At 48.3% G+C, this 12,877-nt stretch overlaps 1 protein-coding gene across 4 annotated transcripts in view; it reads right to left on the reverse strand.

The window, feature by feature from the left end:
* PRDM10 (PR/SET domain 10) overlaps window positions 1–12,877 on the reverse strand; it is a 117,891-nt gene that overhangs the window by 43,087 nt on the left and 61,927 nt on the right. For all 4 annotated transcript variants that reach the window (XM_070065558.1, XM_051847849.2, XM_051847852.2 and 1 more), the window contains exons 5-7: window positions 8,026–8,251; window positions 6,070–6,311; window positions 3,087–3,290 (exon numbers count right to left, since the gene is read on the reverse strand). In XM_070065558.1, coding sequence (XP_069921659.1) covers window positions 3,087–3,290; window positions 6,070–6,311; window positions 8,026–8,251 — 672 coding nt within the window. The remainder of the gene's footprint in view (window positions 1–3,086; window positions 3,291–6,069; window positions 6,312–8,025; window positions 8,252–12,877) is intronic.

A 12,877-nucleotide genomic window follows, 5' to 3' on the forward strand; every position in this document is an offset into this window, starting at 1 on the left:
TGCTGTTTCACCCCCAGGAATGCAGGGTTCTGGCCCAGGCCATCCTCTGCACTCCACAGCTCTCAGCTCAACCAGCAGCCCTTCATCGAGGCCTTGCCCACCCATCAGATCCAAGTTGGTTCCTTTCCCGTCACTTGCTGGTTTCCCACCATAGCACTTACCCAAGTTGATTTTATCTGCTTGCTTACCTCTTTCTAGCCACTTCCCCCTCCAGAATGCAAACTCCCTGAACACTATTTCTAGTGGCTGCAACACAGCAGGGGTTCAATCACCGAACATTGTTAATGCCCTACAATGTTTACGGAAGATTACTTTAAATATATGGAGACATCTGTCTAGGGAGACTTCATTTTTAACTGGGGAACAATATTCGACAGGGTGTGAATTCCATCATTTACTATGCCCCTTTTAGGTGGTTTCTCATCTTGCTGTTTCAGATTCTAAGCCTCAGTTCCAAGATTTTCCATTTTCAGATTTTAGCATCTGAGAAATCACAATGTGTCTCCAACACTGTTGTGCTCTACAGTCACTGCTATGCCGGTGCCTTGCGACAGGCTCAGGCTCCTACACAAACCTGGCCAAGCTCTTCGCACTGTTCCACCTCATCCTGTTTCCAGCCCCATCAGCACTCCATGGATTGTTAACACTTGCCAAGCAATGCAAATGAAGACAAAAAAATAATCCATCAGAATAAACAAAAGAAATATCAAAACCATGCAAAGCTGGTGAGCATCCCTACAGCGCCTCTCTCATTAACGCATCAGACAGCGGATTGTCAGAAACTTCCTACTGACTCCATCAAAAGCCAATTAACTTCCAAGGATAGGAGATTCAACCGAGGAAAAAGACACAGACGAATTCATTCAAATGAGAAAGCACGAGTATTAAATCCTGCAAAAATCCTAGTGGTGGCCTGGGAAAACAGCCCTGAAGCAACATTGGAGAATATAACTTTAAAAATAGTGTATCATCATGGGGCTGGCATTATGGTGCAGCAGGTAAAGCCACTGCCTGCAGAGCCAGCATCCCACATGGGTGCCAGTTCGAGTCCTGGCTGCTTCACTTCCAATCCAGCTCTCTGCTATGGCCTGGGAAAGCAGTACAAGATGGCCCCAAGTCCTTGGGCCCCTGCACCCAAGTAGGAGACCTGGAAGAAGCTCCTGGCTCCTGGCTTCAGATGGGCACAGCTCCAGCTGTTGCAGCCAATTGGGGAGTGAACCAGTGGGTGGAGGCGTTCGCTCGCTCTCTCTCTCTGCCTCTCCTTCTCTCTCTGTGTAACTCTGACTTCCAAATAAATAAATAAATCTTTTAAAAAAACAATAGTGTAGCATCATCAACACTCCTGCTGGTACAGATGACGGTGCACACAAAAACACCAAGACCATGGTAAAGTAGAGCAGTGATTCAGGAAAAAAGTCAGACTCCGCACACAAAGCCATTTACACCTTAACCAATTTATTTTGCCTGTGTGCCTTTTTAGGTATACACGAGTATGCTGTGACTTGAAAACGAAGTCGAAATAAGTCTAAAATGGTTTGCTCAAGAAATATAAAATAATGATTTCTGTTGCTGTTAGAAAGGCATCACGGAGGCAGGAGTTTGGCACGGCAGTTAAGACTTGGCACAGGATGCCTGCACCTCATGTCGAGAGGCCTAGTGTGAGTCCCGATGCTGCTCCCCATCCCAGCTTCCTGCTCATGTGCAGGCTAGGGAGATGAAGGCTCAAGTAGCTGTGTCCCTGTCCCCCATGTGGGAGACATGGATTGAGTTCCTGGTTCCTGGCTTCAGCCTATCCCAGCCCCAGCCATTGTAGACATTTGCGGAATGAATGAACCTATGGACAGGAGATCTGTCCCTTTCTCTCTTTTTCTCTCTTTGTCTCTCTCTCTCTTTATAACTCTTTCCCCTCACTCCCCCTGCCTTTCAAATGAATAAAGTTAATAAAAAAAAGAACTAAAAAAATTATTGGAATAGACAGCGTTAAGGCTGGAAGATTATTTAGCCGATGGTTTCAACGATAAGTTCTGGGTAGCTTTTGAACAAAATCCAGGTCTTTGTTCTCCTCCCAAAGAGGTATCAATTTCTGTTCTTTTTTTTAAGATTTATTTTATTTATTTGAAGGGCAGAGTTACAGAAAGGGGGAGACAAAGAGAGAGGTTTTCCATGCACTGGTTCACTCTCCAAATGGTCACAATGGCTGGGGTTGGGTCAGGTAGGAGCCAGCAGCTTCTTCCAGGTCTCCCACATGGGTGCAGGGACCCAAGAATTTGGGCCATCTTCTACTGCTTTCCCAGGCACATTGGCAGGGAGCTGGATCAGAAGTGGAGCAGTGGGGTCTCAAACCAACATCCACATGATATGCCAGTGCTGCAGGTGGTGGCTCAATTGGCTCTCTAAAGAGGTATCAGTTTCTAGCTTTCACCACTTTTGAGCGTCTTGCAGTTCAGTGTTCATGTACTGATAGGCCATTTCTCATCTATTTTTCCTTTTGTATCAGGAAGGGAACTCTGACTCCTTCTTTTGGCCATGTCCCGAACATAAGCTTTTGAAAAGAAGAACTTGGCATTTACAGTCACAGCAGAATTTTCATTATGTCATCAGATGTAAATATTTAAATTCCAACAGAGTTTCCACAAAATATGTATTCCTGAAATCAGAAGTCAGCATGTAGAATTCTTTGAGTCCATGTAACATTTAGACAAAAGGAAAAGAAAATCCTACCCAGACATCTTTATTCGATTTTACAAAATGTCCTATTTCCCAGCTCATTTTTATCTAGCATGTGTACGTGCTAAGTGATCATCACCTCAATCTCCCCAGCACTAACTCCCGTCGGCCACAAATACCTACTTCCTTACCCGTGGACTGAAGGCCTCTGTACAAGTCTTTTACAAGCTTCGAAGCCACGTACTTTTCATCACGTTTTATTTACAGGGTTATTTCAGCAACTACTCAACAGGTAAGTGAATTAAACAGGAAAGAACCATTTTTGTAAGAATCCCACTTTAGGAAAAAAAAAAAAAAATGACAACGGGCCCTCAACAATGGCTTCTGCTAGCAGAGGGCATGGGCGGCCGGCAATGTACCTTCAGCTCCTGCTTGGGCTCCACGTTCTTTATCGTCGTGTAGTACACGTGGTGGCCGTACTGGTACGCCACCAGGTTCTGCTCCAGGTGGTTCTGGGCTGGACGTACAAACATCATCCAGTTACAAAGGGTCTCATCAGACAACTCAAACCACAGGTCTTCATGCAAATCCCTGTCTTTTCTGTCCCCTTTATCAAGAGAAACCTGCAACCAAAGAGAAAGTAAAAAGCCACACCAAACACACAAACAAGTAAAGCCTTCAATATGACTCACGTTATGTCACAATATACAAAGTACTGCTCCTTAAGTTAACCAAGCATCCTGATTCTTCCCTTTGCATCTAGAAAGACACTGCAACCGTGATTCGCCAAAAGTAAGACAGTGGATACTTTGGCCTCCCCTGAAGGAGAATTATCCAGCAAAAATTTTTAAATTATCAGTAGAATGACATGATTTAATTCATATTTTATAACAATATCACCAAAAAATGCTACAGATAAGCCAGAATATGCATACAAAACACTCTCTAGTGCCTTACAACTTGCCTTCTCTGTGGATCCAACTGCACTGGATCAAAATACGAGAGACATGTACTTCTCTATCAGAGTAAGACTCTTGCTGGGAATCTCCAGCACTTAGCAAAGAAAACCTCCCTGTTGACAGCGATGTCTCAAAAACCACATCCCCACATTCACCCCTTCCCACAGCCCTTTCCCGGGCCTCCAGAGTGGCTATCCAAGAAGCAGATCACACAGAACGTTGGGCAGAAATTAAAACATCAAACATAAAGCATAGAGATCAATATAAATATGCTTCAACATACAGTGAACTATTCTTTAATGAAAGATTTGACAGGACAGGCATGTTTCAAATTTGAAAAGTGGCTTTCTTGCAAACATTAGTATCACATGACAGATGATTTAAGTCTGCAAAGTTCTCTTTGTAAGCCAAAGTTGTTTTAAAAAAGGAAAAAAGGGGCCAGCACTGTGGCACAGTGGGTTAACCCACTTGTCTGCAGTGCCGGCAACCCATATGGGCACTGGTTCAAGTCCCAGCTGCTCCACTTCCGATGCTAATGCACCTGGAAAGGCAATGGAAGATGGCCCAAGTGCTTGGGACCCTGCCGCCCACATAGGAGACTGGAATGAAGTTCCTGGCTTTGGCCTGGCCTAACCCTAGCCATCTGGGGAGTGAACCAGTGGATGGAAGATCTCTCTCTCTCTCTCTCTCTCTCTCTCTGTGTGTGTGTGTGTGTGTGTGTTTCTCTCTCTCTGTCTGTAACTCTTGCCTTTCAAATAAATAAATCTTTTAAAAAATTTTAATAACAAAGAAGGAAAAAGACTGTCAGAGCTCCTGTTATGAGCTGAATTGTATACCCCCAAAATCATGCTGAAATCCTAATCCCCAATCCCCCAGAATGTGACTGCATTTAGAGACAGGGCTGTTCAAGAGGTAAAGTCAGGGAAGGCACTCAACCTAATGAGTGAGATGCCTGTTAAGACACCTGCATCAGGGCTGGTATTGTGGCACAGTGACTTAGGCTACTGCCTATGATGCCAGTGGGAGACTCAGCTGCTGTACTTTCAATCCAGCTCCCTGCTAATGCACCAGGGAAAGCAGTGGAAGAAGGCCCATGTACTTGGATCCCTGCACCTATGTGGAAAACTTAAATAAAGCTCCTAGCTCCTAGCTTCAATCTGGCCCAATTTTGGCCATTGCAGCCTTGGGGAGTGAACCAGCAATAAAAGATCAACCTCTCTCTCTCTCTCTGCTTCTTCTCTCTCTGTATACACTCTGCCTTTCAAATACATGTTTAAAATATTTTTAAGAGCAAACAAATAAAAAAGACACCTGTGTTCCACAGCAGAGCGCCTGGCATCAATTCCCAACTATAGCTCCCGACTCCATCTTCCTTTTAATGGACACTGTGGGTGGCAGAGGTGATGGCTCCACCCATGTGGGAGACTGGATTGTGTGCCCAGCTCCTGGCTTTGGCCAGGCTTAGTCCTGGCTGTTGTAGGCAACTGGGGGGTGAATTAGCATATGGGAGATCTCTGCTGTCTTTCTCCCTCTGCCTCAAATAAAATGTAAAAATAAAATTTGTTTAAAAAGTAAGCAAAGAACATTAAATAAGGTAATTGGTGGGTGTTGTGATACAACATGTTAAGTTGTCACTTGAGACTCCTGCATCCCCTGTCACAGCAGTGGTTCAAGTCCTGGATACTCTATGCTTCTGATCCAGCTTCCCGCTAATGAGTCTGGGAGGCAGTAGATGGATCCCTGACCACTGCACGGGAGACCTGATGGAGTTCCTGGCGCCTGACTTCATCCTGGCCCAGTCTCAGCTGTTGTGGGCATTTGGGAAATGAACCGGCAAACAGAAGTACTCTCTTTCTCTTTCTCTCTCTCTCTTTCTGTCACTTTGCATTTCAAATAAATATATAAATCTTCAAAAAATAATAGACATCAATGCAATGGTTGACGCACCCTAATCCGATATGACAGTCCTTGGAACACAGGCGACTAGGACACAGCCAAGCGTGCACACAGAGGAAGACCCTGGGAGGTCACAGCCAGAGGGGGGCTGTCCACGCACCACGGAGGGAGAGGGAGGCCTCAGCAGAAACCACGCCGGCTCCCGTCTTGGTCTTGGATGTCCAGCATCCAGAATTGTGAGACACAAATTTCCCACTTGAGCCACCAGCCTATGGCATATTATGGGAGCCCCAGTGAACCACTACTGCCCCCTCCTCCAACACTACACGTCTTGGAATACTTCACGTAATGTGACACGGAACTGAATTGCAAACCTCTGCTCTATTGGTGAGAGTTTCCACTGACAACAAATCAGGCATAGAAAGTAAAACACACGTAAACAATTGCTGTGAAATTGAAATTGAGAGATGGCTGTAAAAAAAAAAAAAATGAGTGCCCTTGGAAAAACTGTTAAGAACCAGGTGAAGGGCAATAAAGCATTAGTTACCTTTAGGTGAATGTAACAGTCTTTCAGCTCGGAGCCCCTGACGAGGGGCCCCTCCACGGGGCCAAACTGGGTGCGCTTGGGGATGCGCCTCTTGGAGAACACCCCACCAAGGAACCTGTCTATGTAGAGGACCAGGGGCAGGCTGGCTCTGGCGCGGGTGAGCACGGGCCGATTGGGGATCGGGTGCAGCGGGCCGTGCTTCGGGCACACTGAAGAATGGGCGTTGTTACACTCCTCACACCCTACAAAAGAGAAGAACAGTCCAATTCCTCAGCAAGACTTGACCCCAAGCAAAAAGTTCTGACCTGAAAAATCCCCAAATCTAAGTTTTCAAGCCAAATTCAATTAACTCCTGCAGTGGCACCATCTAGCCAATTTTAATCCATTAGCTTTCACAGACCAATAAAAAAAAAATCCTGTAATTTTCCTCTTAACATCAGGCAGAATTTGCCTACGCCTGCCAAAAATAATATGCAGGCTGTGACTTTTTGCTCTGCGGTTTGGTGAGTCAAACAGTGGCCAGTAAATCCACAAACCAACTACAACGTGCCTGAAAAAGACAAAAAAGAAGCCCTTATCAGGCTAAACGTTGCAGAAATCTGATGAGACAAAAGTAGGTGAATTCTGTAGTAGGTAAATTCTACCTCAATAGAGCTGTTAGGAAAAAGAAAACCCCCCGAGAGTGCTGCTGAACCAGTGTCCTCCAAGGGAGTCAGAGGAGCCGCACCACCCAGGCAGGACTAAGAGGGAAGGTGCTGCTGAGCAGCCCGGGGCCCAGCGCACAACCAGCGCACTGCATGATGACAGCGCTAGAATGAATGAACGCAGCACCCCACCCTTCGCTTGGACATTCTAGTGCATTCTAGGGGTGTTCAGCTTGCACTGGTCCAGCCCTCCCCCCTCACTGCTCTCCCCACTTCTTGGCCAATAGCATTCATCTCTGAGTCAACTGTCAGCCACAAACAACACAAACAAATCCACTCTGACTCTACTCAGGCCAGGTGGTGGGCTGGGTTAGGTATTTTCAACTTCTGTAAGTTCTCAAATAATGGAGAGCTACTCTGTACGAATAGTGAGAGGACAAAGCCACTTTCTGTACTTCTGACTTCGGAGTTGCCTTGAGAAATTGAAAGAAATTCAAGGAGAAACAACAGGAAGGAGTTCTCCGGGCCTGGATGTGGAGCTTAGACAGTGGCCCCACGCAGACAGATTCTGTCACTGCCACCCAGGGGGTGTGACAGAAGCTGCGTGAGGTCCCAGAGTTCAGAAAGCCCTGGTAACCCCCATCAGTGAGGCCAGAAGTCGGCCAACAAGCAGGAAAACTGACAGAAAGGAGCAATGATTTGGTAAGAGGGGAGCAGAGGCCTCGCAGGCAGGCCAGAAAGAGAGGCAGGAAGGTAGGTGTTGGGCCTAACACAGGCCGCCTGGTTTGGAATCCTGACTCACAGCTCACTAGCGCGACCTTGGAAAACCCCACCCCTAGGACTGCGCAAAGCTAGAAGTGCATTAGTGAGTGGGGAGGGCCAGTGCCTGGGGCATGAGGTGCGCTTTTAAGAGCTGCTTAGGAAACAAGTAAAGCAGCAAAGCAAACATGGGAGCTGAAATGGCTGAACAGTCCAGGACCGCACAATCTTATCATGCATCCAGGAGCTGAAGTGCTGGTACCGAGAAACCCTAAGCTGGGGTTCCCCCACCCCTGCCCCCCAACGCAGCCCTGAGATACAGAGCAGGTTGCATAACTTCCTCTGAGCTGCAGCTTCCTCGTGGGGAAAACTAGAGAGCAGGCAAGCAAGTCTGGGGAGATGATGCGTGCAGAGCGTGGGCCAGAGGGAGGACTCAGTGCATGTGTGTGGACCGTGTTCACACTCACACTCCTGCACACACACACACACACGCATATGCACATGCACACATCACATAAAGGAACCCACAGCTCAGCTCAGCCCCCACACTTACACAGGTCATGGGGGTCAAAGGGCCGGGGCGGGTCCGGCTCCCAGTCATCCAGATCTGTGTCTTCACCATCTTCTTCCTCATCTTCCTCTGTGTCCTCGTCCTCGTCCTCATCCTCTTCCTCTTTTGCCTCCAGTCTCCCTATAGGGTTCTGCAGAGCTGCCAAAGGGTCGGAACCGTCCACGCTCTCAATGGAGGGCAGCACCTGGTTATGCACTGGCAACGTGGCCTGTACGACAGTGCAAAGCACAAAGTGAGCAGACACCTGCATTTTGTCGGCTGGTGCACACACACACACACACACGCACATGTTAAGTGCCAGGTTGTGGTGGACTGAATCCTTCACGCTGGCTCCCTTCAAGGCCCTGGAAAAATGACTTCCACCTGTAGCAGTGAGGAGGAATCTGGTTTCATTTTGGATGTCACAACCTTCCCTTACCCCCTGCCCCACATCTGGGCAGCCTGAGAAGCCAGCCTGGGTGCTTCCTCCTCCGGCACCAGTGGAAGACTCACACCCGGCAAGATCCTGACCACGTGCCTCTGACCCACCTGAACCTCAGTGAAACCCACGGTCCTCTCCTCACTCTCAAGGCACACCACACCTGCCTGCCCAGGGACTTCAAACATGGAGGCAGTAGGCCTTGTCATAAGCCACCTATGTATGGGACCATCAGTCTTCATATCAGAGCCAAGTTGCGGGTCCCTCCCTTACTGGCGGCCATCAGCTAGGAGAGGGAATGATCTGACCTGCCTTCAGCCACCTCACTTGTGAAACTGTGCATCTGTGAAACTCAACAGTACAACACGTGGCTGGTCCCATGCCACGGTACCAGCCAACAGCTCTCCCTTTAAACATGGAAGAGAGGTTGAGCTTTTAAAGAATGAGGAGTAGACATTTGATGCATCAGTTAAGACGTCAGTTGGGACATGCACACATCGTATATTCATGGGCCTGGGTTCAAGTCCCCGGATCTGCTTCCAATTCTAGCTTCCTGCTAATGCACACCTGCATGGCAGCAGATGGTGACTAAAGTACTTGACACCTATGTGGGAGACCCAGATCAAGTTCTGGGCTCCTGGCTTCAGTCTGGCCCTGCCCCACCTGTCATGGGATTTGGGCAGTGATCCAATGAATCAAAGATCTCTCTCTCTCTCTTTCTCCCTTTCCCTCTCTTTCTTGTCTCTCTGCCTTTTGAAGAGATATTTTTTTTAAATGGGCCTGACTACATGGACACACTCACACTTGAGAATAAATAAGTAGAGACAGAAAATGGTGCCTACTTGTTTCACCATGCTGAAGTCACTCTCTTGCAAATAAGATGAGGTTTGGGTGGCAGCGTATCGGTTAATGCCATCTCACCAAATGCAATGACAGGGGGAAAAAGGCACACTAAGAAGTTCTCTTGCCTCCAATATGAATTGATTCTTAATCCCTTTCAACCAATCTTACGTCTCCTGCCTGATTAGCAAGCTGGGGTCAGATTCAAGCTATGTACCCTTCCTACTCAACAAACCAAGTGCTTTAAGATGCCGATCCCTGCTTCTTTGTCTTCCCATTTGCTGTCTGCCTCACCAAGCTTCTACAACCTATCACATTCCAGTTTCCCAGTGAACTAACTCTGGTGCCTCCAGCCTTCCCTGACTCAGCTCTCCACTCTTACAGCACGCAGAGTCATAGAAGCCCATGCTACCCAGCCCTCAGCCTCACCCCTCCCCTAGGCACCCCTAGTCATTTTGGGACAGTTCTGTGACAGTTTCCATGGGGGCCAGAGCTCCCTGTACCACAGTATCTTCCATGCATTGGTTGGAGCCTGGGACTTTGCTCTGGAGTTAGGTAAATTCCCTGCCACATGAGTCGAATATTTGAAGACCAAAAACCTGTAACTCATTCTATCATTTCTCATATTGTCCAATTTCCAGCTCCAGTCCTCTCATTGTCTTCATTTATCCCTCAGTGGATTCTGTATGATTGTGACCACAGTGTCAGCCTGAATTAGGGCTTATGACAGCCAGTGCTCTACAGTTAACTAAAATCCCCGAGTCCCGTTTCCCCCTCATAGACAGCTATTAAGCCATTTGTCTCCTCCTTGGAACTTCAACAGATGGTTTCACTACATGGTGATTTTGCATTTATCACCAGTAAACTCACTTTATGGCTTTTATGCCTCCTTCCCAGTGTGCCAAGACCCTTCAGAATCCCGAGTCTGACACCTCCCATGTTAGCTATCACTCAGAGAGGCCCTGTAGCCATTGCTAAAAGCCTTTGGCCTTGGCAGAGAGCAGTCACTGCCACGTGAGTCCACCCTGCCTCTGTACCCGGCCCTCAGGAAAGGAGAGTATGAGGTTGGGAGGCACACAGCTTCAGAACAAGCCCTGCCTGCTGCTCGGCAAGCCACGAAACTTCCTGGGCCTCAGTCTAAGAACTTCTTCAACTCTGCACAGAAACAGCGCTGGGGGTGTTCAGACTGCAGTAGTTGATGACCACTGCCCAACGTCTGTAACACTCAGACTCGGGAGAGCAGATAAAATCAGTTACCCAAAACAGGGCATGCGTGTTTTCACACGCACTCACTTCAAACAGGAGCCCTGACTCTTACATGGCATTGCTTCCCTCTAACTTGGGATCCTTGAGAAATTTTTACACAGGAAGACAATATTCTACATGAGTCTGCCTCAGCTTAAAAAAAATAAAAATAAAAAAGGCAGGGGCTGGTGCTGTGGCGTAGCAGGTGAGTAAAGCCACCACCTGTAGTGCCAGCATCCTATAGGGGTGTTGGTTCAAGTCCCAGCTGCTCCACTTCCAATCCAGCTCTCTGCGATGGCCTGGGAAAGTAGTGGAAGATGGCCCAAGTCTTTGGGCCCTTGCACCCAGGTGGGAAACCCAGAAGAAGCTCCTGGATCCTGGCTTCAGATCGGCACAGCTCCTGCTGTTGCAGCCAATTAGGGAGTGAACCAGTAGATGGAAAACTTCTCTCTCTCTCTCTCTCTCTCTGCCTTTCCCTCTCTCTCTCTGTGTAACTCTGCCTTTCAAATAAATAAATAAATAAATCTTTTAAAAAATGGCAGAATAAAATGCCATCAAGGGTTAGGACCCCACCAGGAAAAGAGCAGGGGACCTCTGCCCGTGCAGCTGCTCCTCTCACTGCCTCCCCTGGCACCCAGTTGGATCCTACAAAGAGGAGACTCCCTTCCCACCATCTGGGAGCACAGGTGACGAAGCACCCTGCCTTCTAAATCTTCAACTCCATGTCAGCGTTAGCGATGCATCTTCTAACACATGGAGCAAACCACAGCCTATATGCACCTCTACCCTTCACCCCTCCTTTACTTCTCCACGGAGCCAGCCTCAAAGAAGCCAGTCTGTGATTCTAGTGAGGCTGCAAGAGATTTCTTCCCAACAGACGCCATTAGAAAGGCTCTGGTTCAGCAAGGTTGCTGCTGGCTTCTCGCCACTGCTGAGAAAGCTGACATCGAAACACTACCCGCAGCCTTCGCCTCCCCAACACCGGAACTCGCCTAGAAGCCGGAGGGAAAGGCTCCAACACAAGCACCGTCCTTAGGGGCTAGAGCAGCAGCGGTGGGACCCGTCCCAGAACCCTGCAACTGCCGCTGAAAGGAACAGGCAAGGTGGATGCCGACCCCTTCATGGCAAGAAGCCGGGCGGCTCTAGATGGCGCACACCCAGCAGGCACGCGTTCCAGTGTGTTCAGTGAGTGACCACCGGTCCAAGCTCAACTGATGCTGAGCACAGGCGTATATTTAAATGCCTTTGAGGCCTGCAAATGCTATCACACAGCTCCAGAGAGGCGGGGATGAAATTCAAATTCTGATGTTGCCCCCTGCTTTTTTGCACTACGTCACAGTGGCCCCGATGGAATTCAGTCTGTTGCAGCGGAGAAGGGGAACACCAGCCACACCCTGAACACCACAGCGCGGTGGCAACCACACTCACGCTCCCCAGGGAGGGAGTGGGCGGTCGGCTGGTAAAACAACACGCAAGCCTACTTCACTTAAAGGACAAGAGTGAGGAACAAAACAAGGTTAATCCTGCGCAGCGTCTTGTCATGTTCAATCAAGCTAAAGGAAAAAAAGAATTTGTTCAATTTATGGTGTACGGCCTCCTTCTCTAATTATTTCTCAATCTACTGAATGCATTTCAGAATGCAATTTATCTGAGAGGTGACATACAAAACCACGCTGGACAGCAGCAGACACAGGAGTGTCTTGATTTCCTACTGAGACCAATTCTGAGAGCAGCAGAGTTTCTGCGCGGTGTGCAGGGAGCCACCCAGGTTCATTTTCAGAAACAAAGAGGAGTTCTCGAGGGCGCCCCCAAACCTGGAGACCCGCAGCACCCTGCTTCCGGACCCGGGGTGGGGGGGTATGCACAGGAGTAAGGCTTCAGATGGATTCTGACACCGCCAAAAACAACTGAGAAAAGGCACGTTTGCTAAGGCAAAAACAAAACCCCAAACGAGCAACTGTCATTCGTGCTAAGCCCTCAACCCGACTTCCTATCCAGAATTTATCCAGGTCACCGAATAAACTGACAACTGCTGAGGTGCTATGGCCTGCAATAAAAACCGGGCTGTTGAAAGCAGTTGCGATGAGGAGACGCTCAGCCAACAGTCACACGGCCTCCTGATGTGGGGGTTCGCGGAGCTCTCCGCCCAGAACTTTCCTCTGGGACGAAACACTGAACCAAGCAGATTGTTTCTGGAGATTAGAGGAGATGAAGGGCCCTTTGAGGTACAAATGACAACAAAACCTTTAATTAAAACTGTGCCTTAATCTGAAAGCAAAATGCCATTTTGCCTATCAGATGGGCAAAATTTGAAAAGAATGCAAACACCCA

This window comes from Oryctolagus cuniculus, chromosome 1, assembly GCF_964237555.1.
Source record: "Oryctolagus cuniculus chromosome 1, mOryCun1.1, whole genome shotgun sequence".
Classification (NCBI taxonomy): Eukaryota; Metazoa; Chordata; class Mammalia; order Lagomorpha; family Leporidae; genus Oryctolagus; species Oryctolagus cuniculus.